At 43.7% G+C, this 12,944-nt stretch overlaps 1 protein-coding gene across 4 annotated transcripts in view; it reads right to left on the bottom strand.

Annotated features, from left to right (window-relative positions):
- The window catches only part of BIRC6 (baculoviral IAP repeat containing 6), a 1,722,273-nt gene that overhangs the window by 81,814 nt on the left and 1,627,515 nt on the right, over positions 1 to 12,944 (bottom strand). For all 4 annotated transcript variants that reach the window (XM_069234691.1, XM_069234693.1, XM_069234692.1 and 1 more), the window contains one exon: positions 4 to 165. In XM_069234691.1, coding sequence (XP_069090792.1) covers positions 4 to 165 — 162 coding nt within the window. The remainder of the gene's footprint in view (positions 1 to 3; positions 166 to 12,944) is intronic.

Raw genomic sequence — 12,944 nt, 5'->3', positions numbered from 1 at the left:
TACCTTGCCATCATTATAAAGGTTTGGATTGAACCTCACACTGTGTCCACCAGTCGTCTCCAAATTCACTAGAGGGGGTGAATTTGGATAGTCTTGAGGAAAATACACATCAAATTCAAAGCATCCGTTTGCATAAGGGGTGTCAGCAGGGCCAGTTATCAAGACCTACCAAAGAAAAAAAGCGTTACCCAGGAAACTATAAAAGAAATGGCCATGTGATTACTACTTAATTTACTGAATCAATTAGATATTATAGCAAATAATGGTGTAGTAATGATCATTCAAACAGCACACACCAATAAGGGAAATCTCAATCCAACCTACTAGGTGTAATAAATGAAGAATCAATGGAACTCTTGTTGACACTGGTTGATTAAGGAATTAATAGGCCACGTCGTGACTCAAACCAGTAATCTACCCACTGATTATTTTATTTGAGTTACTTATGTTCAATTGCACGTGAAGGTGGAATACATAGACACTTGTCAGTGTTTAATGATTTTCAAAGATTGCCTCCCAAGGTGTTTAAGTACTGCATATCCATGTCCATTTGGAGGATTCATTGACTAGCTCTCCATATTGGTGGTATTGTATGTACTATTTAACTAAATAGGTAAGCTGATGATTTAGTGGTAGAGTCGAAGTACGAAAATGTCTTAGAGGCAACAGATTCATTATTTTATTTCGAATAAGGACATGAGGTAAGGATGCATGTTATTGCTGGGGTTATTGATAAGTAAGGCACTTCTGAGACTCTCACTTTACAGTGTGGATGATTTTTATTGAAGGTATCCACTATCCCTAATGCCAGATACATTATTTTTAGACGAACAGGATTTTAAAACTGGATCGCTAGTTGGGGAGCATCGGGCATTGACAGGATCTGCTCTGCTTTCTTAGAACACAGAATCATTTATCTGATTTGGTACACTTTTTCAACAGTGCAGGGCAGGGGGCACAGTGACACAAGATGTATTTTGTGGCACAAGATCAAACGTTTGAGAAAAAATGGCTACAACATTACAGTATGATCAAATTACTCTGCATGATATAATATTTCAGTGAAAAACAAAAGTTCAAGTGACGTTATAGTTAGGTGTTGAAATATGATAAAAACTAAGGTTTAAAAAAAAATTAAAAAAATGAAGTTCACCAGTTAGTCTACTGAACTATAACTTGCACTTCCATCATACACTGCTTTTATCTTCACATATTACATCACCCATGATATGTTAAATGGCATCACTGATTATATATATTCACTGAAAAAATAAAAGGTCACAGGGACATTATAGTTAGGAAATAGAATTAAAAAATAACCATACAAATTTACTTTAAAAAAACAAGAATTACAGGGATGTTATAGTTAGGCTCACATTTTAAACGTACCAAACCACAGAAATTCACCTGTTATAGTTATCTCAAGTAACTAAGAGGGTTATTACAACTTTGGAGGAGGTGTTAATCCGTCCCAAAAGTGACGGTAAAGTGACGGATATACCACCAGCCATATTACGAGTTCCATAGGATATAATGGACTCGTAATACGGCTGGTGGTATAACCGTCACTTTAGGGACGGATTAACACCTCCTCCAAAGTTGTAATAACCCCCTATATCTCTTGCCCTCAGCTAACTATAACATGTGTCCTCGCCATGCACTACCAATTACCCTACAAATTACAGCACTCATGACATCTTTGATAACATAATTGATAATGTCACTGTAATATCTGCAGTGAAATTATTGATCAGATAACTGTGCATGGCAAGGGCAAGAGATGTAGTTACCTTAGGGAACGAGATATAACTACTTGAGATAACTCTAACATTTCTATGGTTTTAGTGAAACTTTTCTTGTTTTTCAAATTTTGTTATATACAAGTGATTAAGGTTGCCAGTAACACTGTAAGATGGCCGCCACACTTTATCCTGAAAATGACATGATGATGGTCCGTCATTTGCTTTGTCAGTATGAATGATTTCTGTAAAACATGAAATGAAAATGGAGCTTACAACCATGACAAAGGTCTTCAGTGGACCGAAACACTTTGGTTGCATCTGCTGAAAAAACTAATTTGAAGCACACACGCTGGGAGTGCCGCTGTCTTTCTTTATTAAGTGGAGCACGCTTTTATAAAACCAAATCTAACAGCGACATTATAGTGAGGATCAAATTTTACATGCACAAAACCACAGAAATTCAGCTGTTATAGTTGGATTTTTATAGTTAGAGTGATTTCAAGTAACTATAACTTATGCCCTCAGGTAACTATAACTTGTGCCCTCGCCTATGAAATGGCTTTTCAGATCATATCTTAACAACAGCTGTCCAGATATCTATATTTCTTTTTCCTTTAATTTCTTAAAAAACACTAATGAAAATGTCACTTACCCAGTGTACATCTGTTCGTGGCATCAGTCGCAGTAGATTCGCATGTTTTGCAATAGCTCGCCATCTGGTGTTGGGCCGGAGTGTTACAAGTTGTTTTTCTTCGAAGAAGTCTTTCGAGTCACGGGACCGAGTGACTCCTCCTTTTGTCTCCATTGCGCATGGGCGTCGACTCCATCTTCGATTGTTTTTCCCCGCAGAGGGTGAGGTAGGAGTTGAATTGTAGTAATAGTGCCCATGCAATGGAGTGACTAAGTATGCACCTATTTAAGGTTGAGATGATACATATACAAATAGTTGAAGGTAACTTCCAAACTGCTACAGGCTCCCGGGGAGGCGGGTGGGCACATGCGAATCTACTGCGACTGATGCCACGAACAGATGTACACTGGGTAAGTGACATTTTCAGTTCGATGGCATCTGTCGCTGTAGATACGCATGTTTTGCATAGACTAGTAAGCAGTTATCTCCCCAAAAGCGGTGGATCAGCCTGTAGGAGTGGAAGTAGTCTGAAATAATGTTCTTAATACGGCTTGACCTACTGTGGCTTGTTGTGCGGATAACACGTCTACACAGTAGTGCTTGGTGAATGTGTGAGGCGTAGACCATGTGGCTGCCTTACATATTTCTTGCATTGGGATGTTTCCTAGAAAGGCCATGGTAGCACCTTTCTTTCTGGTTGAGTGTGCCCTTGGTGTAATGGGCAGCTGTCGTTTAGCTTTAAGGTAGCAGATTTGGATGCATTTAACTATCCATCTGGCTATACCTTGTTTTGATATTGGGTTTCCTGCATGAGGTTTTTGAAATGCAATAAATAGTTGTTTAGTCTTTCTGATGTTCTTTGTTCTGTCAATGTAATACATCAATGCTCTTTTGACATCTAATGTATGTAGTGCCCTTTCAGCTACGGTATCTGGCTGTGGAAAGAACACTGGAAGTTCCACTGTTTGATTTAGATGGAACGGTGAAATAACCTTTGGCAAAAATTTAGGATTGGTCCTTAGGACGACCTTATTCTTGTGTAGTTGTATAAAAGGTTCCTGTATTGTAAACGCCTGAATCTCGCTTACTCTTCTTAGGGAAGTAATGGCGATGAGAAATGCCACCTTCCAGGTTAGGAACCGTATTTCGCAGGAGTGCATGGGTTCAAAAGGTGGACCCATAAGTCTAGTTAGGACAACATTTAGGTTCCATGAAGGAACAGGTGGTGTTCTTGGTGGTATAATTCTCCTAAGGCCCTCCATGAATGCTTTAATGACTGGTATCTTATATAGGGAAGTTGAATAGGTAGTCTGCAGGTATGCAGATATTGCTGCAAGGTGTATTTTAATGGAAGAGAAAGCCAGGTTAGATTTTTGTAAGTGAAGCAAGTAACCCACTACATGTTCTGGAGTTGTGTGTAATGGTTGTATTTGATTAATATGGCAGTAGCAAACAAACCTCTTCCATTTACTTGCATAGCAGTGCCTGGTGGATGGCCTTCTGGCTTGTTTTATGACTTCCATACATTCTTGGGTAAGTTGTAAGTGCCCGCATTCTAGGATTTCAGGAGCCAGATTGCTAGATTCAGCGATGCTGGATCTGGGTGTCTGATCTTTTGGTTGTGTTGTGTCAACAGATCTGGCCTGTTGGGCAATTTGATGCAGGGTACTACTGATAGGTCTAGCAGCGTTGTGTACCAGGGTTGCCTTGCCCAAGTTGGTGCTATTAATATGAGTTTGAGTTTGTTTTGACTGAGTTTGTTTACCAGGTAAGGAAGGAGAGGGAGAGGAGGAAAAGCGTAAGCAAATATCCCTGACCAGTTCATCCATAGGGCATTGCCTTGGGACTGTTTGTGTGGGTATCTGGATGCGAAGTTTTGGCATTTTGCGTTCTCCTTTGTCGCAAACAAGTCTATCTGAGGTGTTCCCCAGAGTTCGAAATAAGTGTTCAGAATTTGGGGGTGAATTTCCCATTCGTGGACCTGTTGGTGATCTCGAGAGAGATTGTCTGCGAGTTGATTTTAGATCCCTGGTATAAATTGTGCTATTAGGTGAATTTGGTTGTGAATTGCCCAACGCCAAATCTTTTGTGCTAGCAGGCTTAACTGCGTGGAGTGTGTCCCCCCTTGCTTGTTTAGATAATACATTGTTGTCATGTTGTCTGTTTTGACGAGAATGTATTTGTGAACTATTATTGGTTGGAAAGCTTTTAGTGCTTGAAAAACTGCTAGAAGTTCTAGGTGATTTATATGCAGTTTTGTTTGATGTACGTTCCATTGTCCTTGTTTGCTGTGTTGATCGAGGTGTGCTCCCCACCCTGTCATGGAAGCATCTGTTGTTATTACGTATTGTGGCACTGGGTCTTGGAAAGGCCGCCCTTTGTTTAAATTTATGTTGTTCCACCACAGAAGCGAGAGGTAAGTTTGGCGGTCTATTAACACCAGATCTAGAAGGTGACCCTGTGCTTGTGACCATTGTGATGCTAGGCACTGTTGTAAGGGCCTCATGTGCAGTCTTGCGTTTGGGACAATGGCTATGCATGAAGACATCATGCCTAGGAGTTGTAGTACCATCTTTGCTTGTATCCTTTGTGTTGGATACATGCGTTGTATGATGGTGTTGAAATTTTGTATTCTTTGTGGACTTGGAGTGGCTACTCCTTTTGATGTGTCTATTATGGCTCCCAGGTATTGTTGTACCTTGCGAGGCAGAATTTTGGATTTTGTGAAATTGACGGTGAACCCTAGTTTGAAGAGGGTTTGTATGATATGATTTGTGTGATTTGAGCACTCTATTAACGAATGGGCCTTGATTAGCCAGTCGTCTAGATATGGGAACACATGTATTTGCTGCCTTCTTATGTGTGCAGCGACTACCGCTAGACATTTGGTAAAGACTCTTGGTGCGGTTGTTAATCCGAAAGGCAGTACCTTGAATTGGTAATGTATTCCCTTGAATACAAACCTTAGGTATTTCCTGTGCGATGGGTGTATTGGTATATGGAAATAAGCATCCTTGAGGTCTAAAGTTGCCATGTAGTCGTGTAGTTTTAGCAATGGCAATACTTCTTGTAGTGTGACCATGTGAAAGTGGTCTGATTTGATGAAAGTGTTCACTACTCTGAGGTCTAGGATTGGTCTCAGCGTTTTGTCCTTCTTTGGTATCAGAAAGTACAGTGAGTAAACTCCTGTGTTTATTTGTGTGTTTGGCACTAATTCGATTGCATTCTTTTGCAATAGTGCCTGCACTTCTATCTCCAGGAGATTGGAATGATGTGTTGTCAAATTTTGTGCTTTTGGTGGTATGTTTGGAGGGAATTGTAGAAATTCTATGCAATAACCATGTTGGATAATTGCTAGAACCCAAGTGTCTGTAGTGATTTCCTCCCATGCTTTGTAATAATGACTTATTCTTCCCCCCACTGGTGTTGTGTGGAGGGGGTGAGTGACATGTGAGTCACTGTTTAGTAGTAGGGGTTTTGGGGCTCTGAAATCTTCCTCTATTCCTAGGGAATTGCCCTCCTCTATATTGTCCCCGAAAACCTCCTCTATACTGTCCCTGGTAACTGGACGGTGTTGCTTGTGAGGTGCTGGCTTGTGTGCTCTGACCCCGAAACCCCCCTCGAAAGGGTGTTTTACGGAATGTGCTGTAATTCCCTCTGCTCTGCGGGGAGTAGAGTGCGCCCATGGCTTTGGCAGTGTCCGTATCTTTTTTGAGTTTCTCAATCGCTGTGTCCACTTCTGGACCGAACAGTTCTTTTTCGTTAAAAGGCATATTGAGAACTGCTTGTTGAATCTCTGGTTTAAATCCAGACGTTCGGAGCCATGCATGCCTTCTGATAGTTACAGATGTATTAATTGTCCGTGCAGCTGTATCTGCAGCGTCCATGGAGGAGCGGATCTGGTTGTTGGAAATGGTCTGTCCCTCCTCAACCACTTGTTTTGCCCTATTTTGTAAGTCCTTGGGCAGATGTTCAATGAGATGTTGCATCTCGTCTCAGTGGGCTCTGTCATAGCGCGCAAGTAGTGCCTGGGAGTTCGCGATGCGCCACTGGTTTGCAGCTTGTGCTGCGACTCTCTTACCAGCTGCATCGAACTTGCGGCTTTCTTTATCTGGGGGTGGTGCATCTCCAGATGTGTGGGAGTTGGCCCTTTTCCTAGCTGCTCCTACAACGACAGAGTCTGGTGGCAGCTGTGTAGTGATGAAAACCGGGTCTGTAGGAGGCGCCTTATACTTTTTTTCCACCCTTGGTGTGATTGCCCTACTTTTGACCGGCTCCTTAAAGATTTCTTTTGCGTGCCGGAGCATACCAGGGAGCATAGGCAGGCTTTGGTATGAGCTGTGGGTGGAGGAGAGTGTGTTGAATAAAAAAATCATCCTCGACCTGTTCTGAGTGGAGGCTTACGTTGTGAAATTGTGCTGCTCTAGCCACCACTTGAGAATACGCGGTGCTGTCCTCTGGTGGAGATGGCTTCGTAGGGTATGCCTCCGGACTGTTATCTGACACTGGGGCGTCGTATAGGTCCCATGTGTCTTGATCTTGGTCACCCTGACTTATGGTGGTGTGAGCTGGGGAGTGTGATGGAGTTTGTGCTGGTGAGACGTTAATCACGGGCGGAGGAGAGGGTGGTGGGGTAACTCTTTTCACCACTTTTGGTTGTGGTGTCTGTTCAGTTTGGAACTCCAACCTTCTCTTTCTTCTAATGGGGGAAGGGTGCTTATTTTTCCTGTCCCCTGCTGTATGAAAATACGCTTTTGCGTATGGTCCACATCAGTTGATTGTAGCTCTTCCTCAAACCTATGCTTTTGCATTTGGGAGGTTAGCGAGTGCTCTTCTGTATAAGAGCCTGAAGCTGGGTCGCTTGCAGTTTGTTTCGGGACCGAAACCCTGTCTGCGTGTTTTTTCGGCTCCGAGGTGACTTTTTTCTTTTTCGGGGCCGAAACCTCTCGGCGTCGATCTTCTTCGGTGCCGCTGTCTCGGCGTCGAGCCGTGTCCACACCGGCATCTCGGTGTCGAGGCTTGTCTCCAGCACTTTCTCGGTCCCGAGAAGGCTGCGTGCCGGTGTCTCGACCGGAGTCGGACGATCTCGGCACTGTTTGGGCCTTTTTCGGTGCCGACGGTCGGTCACCGAATTTATGGGTGGAGCCATGGCCTGATGGCAGTGGCGTCCCCTGGGCCTTGTAAATCTTCCTCTGTGTGGTTTTCGACGTCTTACTCACGGTTTGTGTATCGTCGAATCCTTCGGAGTCCGATTCTTGGATCGAAAAGGATCCCTCCTCTTCTTGTTCCTCGAACTCCCGGTGGGCTGTCGGCGCGGACGCCATCTGAAGTCTTCTGGCTCGACGGTCTCGGAGAGTTTTTCGGGACCGGAACGCACGACAGGCCTCGCAGGTGTCTTCGCTGTGCTCAGGTGACAGGCACAGGTTACAGACCAAGTGTTGGTCTGTATAGGGGTATTTATTGTGGCATTTGGGGCAGAAACGGAACGGGGTCCGTTCCATCGGCGTTCTTCAGCACGTGGTCGGGCCGACCAGGCCCCGACGGGGGATCGAAAAACTACCCCGAAGGGCACCGGAGCTCTTCGATGCGGTGTTGAATCTAACTACGCCGATCTCGAACGCAACAATACCGACGAAAATCTTCCGAAATTAGCTATCTTTCCGTTCCGAAACTCGGAGCGACAGGAACACGTCCGAACCCGATGGCGGAAAAAAAACAATCGAAGATGGAGTTGACGCCCATGCGCAATGGAGACAAAAGGAGGAGTCACTCGGTCCCGTGACTCGAAAGTCTTCTTCGAAGAAAAACAACTTGTAACACTCCGGCCCAACACCAGATGGCGAGCTATTGCAAAACATGCGTATCTACAGCGACAGATGCCATCGAACACAGGTTTTCACCAAATAATGAAAATCCCTGCATGGTATGGGTAAAGAATTAACCTTACTATAATGTCACTGTAACTATATGGGAAATGTCATTTACCCAGTGTACATCTGTTTGTGGAATGTTGCGCTGCAGATTCACATGCTGTGCACTGTTCCTGCCATCTAGTGTTGGGCTCGGAGTGTTACAAGTTGTTTTTCTTCGAAGAAGTCTTTTCGAGTCACGGGACCGAGTGACTCCTCCCTTTCGGCTCCATTGCGCATGGGCATCGACTCCATCTTAGATTGTTTTCCCCGCATAGGGTGAGGTAAGAGGAGTAGAATGAGGATACTAACGATGTCCATGCAATAAAATAGATATGTATGTACATAGTTTGTGTTAAAGGAATGTTTATTTACATATATATATATATATATATATACAATTTTAATGAAACTTAAACGGCTACAGGCTCCCGGGGAGGTGGGAGGGCGCATATGAATCTGCAGCGCAACATGCCACAAACAGATGTACACTGGGTAAGTGACATCTTCCGTTCTATGGCATGTGTAGCTGCAGATACACATGCTGTGCATAGACTACAAAGCAGTAATCCTCCCCAAAGCAGTGGTCAGCCTGTAGGAGTTGAAGTCGTTTGAAATAATGTTCTTAGTACAGCATGTCCTACTGTGGCTTGTTGTGTTGCTAACACATCTACACAGTAATGTTTGATAAATGTATGAGGTGTACACCAAGTGGCTGCCTTACAAATCTCTGTCATAGGTATGTTACCTAGAAAGGCCATTGTTGCTCCTTTCTTTCTAGTGGAGTGAGCCTTTGGTGTAACGGGTAATTCTCTTTTAGCTTTAAGGTAACAGGTTTGTATGCATTTGAGTATCCATCTGGCAATGCCCTGTTTGGATATGGGGTTACCAGCATGGGGCTTGTGGAAAGCAACAAACAATTGTTTAGTTTTCCGAAAAGATTTTGGGGGTTATTACAACTTTGGAGGAGGTGTTAATCCGTCCCAAATGTGACGGATATACCACCAGCCGTATTACGAGTTCCATAGAATATAATGGACTCGTAATACGGCTGGTGGTATATCCGTCACTTTACCGTCACTTTTGGGACAGATTAACACCTCCTCCAAAGTTGTAATAACCCCCTTTGTCCTGTCTATGTAATACATTTGTGCTCTCTTTATGTCTAATATATGTAGAGCTCTTTCTGCTACTGAGTCTGGCTGCGGGAAGAAGACAGGGAGTTCCACAGTTTGGTTTAAATGAAACAGTGAAATTACTTTTAGTAGAAATTTTGGATTTGTACGTAGAAACACTTTATGTTTGTGTACCTGTATAAATAGTTCTTCGATAGTGAACGCCTGTATTTCGCTAACTCTTCATAGTGAAGTGATGGCTATTAGAAATGCTACCTTCCAAGTCAAGAATTGGATTTGGCAAGAATGCATGGGTTCACAAGGTGGGCCCATGAGTTGTGTAAGTACAATATTAAGATTCCACAAGGGTACTGGTGGGGTTCTTGGTGGTATAATCCTTTTTAGTCCTTCCATAAAGGCTTTAATAACTGGGATTCTAAAAAGTGACTTTGTGTGTTTAATCTGCAGGTAAGTAGAGATTGCAGTGAGATGAATTTTAATAGAAGAAAAGGCGAGATTTGCTTTTTGTAGGTGTAGTAAGTAACTTACAATGTTTTGTATGGAGGCATCTAACGGTGTGATTTGGTTTGCTTGGCAGTAGAAAACAAACCTTTTCCATTTATTAGCATAACAATGCCTTGTTGTCGGTTTTCTTGCCTGTTTAATGACTTCCATACACTCATTTGAAAGGTTTAGGTAGCCAAATTCTAAGACCTCAGGAGCCAAATTGCTAGGTTGAGCGATGCTGGATTGGGGTGTCTGATCTGTTGTTTGTGTTGTGTTAACAGGTCTGGTCTGTTTGGGAGTTTGATGTGGGGTACTACTGAGAATTCCAACAGTGTGGTGTACCACGGTTGGCGAGCCCACGTTGGTGCTATGAGTATTAGTTTGAGTTTGTTTTGACTCCGTTTGTTGACTAGGAAAGTGGTGTGTGGGAGAGGGGGGAAAAGCGTAAGCAAATATCCCTGACCAATTGATCCATACAGCATTGCCCTTGGACTGAGGGGGTGGGTACCTGGATGCGAAGTTTTGGCATCTTGCGTTTTGTTTTGTTGCAAACAGATCTATGTCTGGTGTCCCCCAGCGGTGGAAGTAATTTTGTAGAATCTGGGGATGTATTTCCCACTTGTGAGTTTGCTGGTGATCGCAACTGAGATTGTCGGCTAACTGATTGTGAATGCCTGGTATATATTGCGCTATCAGACGAATGTTGTTGTGAATTGCCCAATGCCAAATCTTTTGTGCTAGGAGGCATAGTTGTGACGAGTGTGTCCCCCCCTGTTTGTTTAGATAGTACATTGTTGTGATATTGTCTGTTTTGACAAGAATGTGTTTGTGGACTAGAAGGGGTTGAAAAGCCTTTAGTGCTAGGGAGACCGCTAGTAGTTCTAAGTGATTTATGTGAAGTTGTTTTTGTTGATTGTCCCATTGACCTTGTATATTGTGATTGTTGAGGTGTGCTCCCCACCCAATCATGGAAGCGTCTGTTGTAATAATGGCGTGAGGCACTGGGTCTTGAAATGGCCGCCCTTTGTTTAAATTTACAGGGTTCCACCATTGAAGCGAAGAGTGTGTTTGGCGGTCTATCAACACTAGATCCTGAAGTTGACCTGTGCCTGCTTCCATTGTTTTGCTAGGCTCTGTTGTAAGGGCTGCATGCGTAGCCGTGCGTTTGGGACAATAGCGATGCATGAGCACATCATGCCTAGTAGTTTCATCACGAACCTGGTTGTGTACTGTTGGTTTGGTTGTATGCTTGACACCATAGTTTGAAACGATTGAACTCTTTGTGGGCTTGGAGTGGCAATTGCTCTTTGAGCGTTGAGTGTGGCTCCCAAGTATTGTTGTATTTGGGATGGTTGTAACTGAGATTTTTGGTAATTTATAGAAAACCCTAGTTTGTGTAGAGTATCTATTACATATTGTGTGTGATTTGACACCGGTGGTGAGTGTTGGCTTTTATTAGCCAATCGTCGAGATATGGGAATACGTGCATGTGATGTCTCCTTATATGAGCTGCTACTACAGCGAGGCACTTTGCAAATACTCTGGGCGCTGTTGTTATCCCGAAGGGCAATACTTTGAATTGGCAATGTTTGCCCTGTATGACAAATCTGAGGTATTTCCTGTGAGATGGATGGATGGGTATGTGGAAATACGTATCCTTTAAATCCAGTGTTGCCATGTATTCTCACTGTTTTAGCAAGGGAACTATGTCTTGTAGTGTGACCATGTAAATGATCTGATTTGATGAAGAGGTTTAATGTCCTGAGATCTAAAATTGGTCTTAGTGTTTTGTCTTTTTTGGGAATAAGGAAATATATGGAGTAAATCCCTGTTCCTTTTTGATGGTGAGGTACTAGTTCTATGGCTTGTTTTGTTAATAGTGCTTGCACCTCTATTTGTAGCAGGTCTAGATGTTGTGCCGACAGTTTGTGCGTTCTTGGGGGAATATCTGGAGGGAAATGTGTGAAATCTATGCAGTAACCATGTTGGATAATTGATAGAACCCATGTGTCCGTGGTTATGTCTGACCAATGTTTGAGATATTTTGTTAATCTTCCCCCTACCGGTGATGTGTGTTGGGGAAGTGTGACATTGAAGTCACTGTTTGTTACCGGGGGTCTGCTTAGCAGGCTGAAATTTTCCCCTTGCTCTTGGGAACTGTCCCCTGAATGAACCATGAAACCCGCCTCTCTGGTATTGTAACTGGTAGGTGGGTTTTGTTTGGGAAGTGGATGGCTCTGAGGGTTGCTGTCTAAACCCTCCCCTAAATTGCGGCTTCCTAAATGTCCCCCTATACTGTGAAGAGTAGAGGGCGCCCATGGCTTTGGCCGTGTCTGTGTCCTTTTTTCGTTTTTTCAATGGCGGTGTCCACCTCCGGCCCAAATAGTTTCTGCTGGTTGAACGGCATGTTTAACACCGCTTGCTGTATTTCAGGTTTGAAACCTGAACTTTGTAGCCATGCATGCCCCCTGATGGTAGCTGCTGTGTTTACAGTTCTTGCTGCTGTATCGGCAGGGTCCAGTGCGGAACGGATCTGGTTGTTGGAGATGGCCTGTCCTTCCTCAACCACCTGTTGAGCCCGTTTTTGGTATTCTTTTGGTAAATGCTGAATGATATCATGCATTTCGTCCCAATGGGCTCAGTCGTAACAGGCGAGGAGGGCCTGTGAGTTGGCGATACGCCATTGGTTGGCAGCTTGTGACGCCACTCTTTTCCCTGCTGTGTCGAATTTGCAGCTTTCTTTATCAGGAGGTGGTGCATCTCCTGATGATTGCGAATTTGCCCGCTTTCTTGTGGCTTCCACTACTACAGAGTCCGGAGGGAGCTGTTGTGTAATGAACACAGGGTCCGATGGGGGTGGTTTATATTTTTTTCTCCACCCGCGGTGTGATGGCCCTTCCCTTGACCGGCTCTTGAAAGACTTGTTGTGCATGCTTAAGCATGCCTGGTAGCATAGGCAGGCTATGATATGAGGTATGCGTGGATGCCAGGGTATTGAAAAGAAAATCATCCTCCAATGGTTCAGAGTGCATAGTGACAT

The sequence above is a fragment of the Pleurodeles waltl genome, chromosome 5 (genome assembly GCF_031143425.1).
Source record: "Pleurodeles waltl isolate 20211129_DDA chromosome 5, aPleWal1.hap1.20221129, whole genome shotgun sequence".
In the NCBI taxonomy this organism is placed as follows: Eukaryota; Metazoa; Chordata; class Amphibia; order Caudata; family Salamandridae; genus Pleurodeles; species Pleurodeles waltl.
This window is presented reverse-complemented; position numbering and strand designations above follow the sequence as displayed.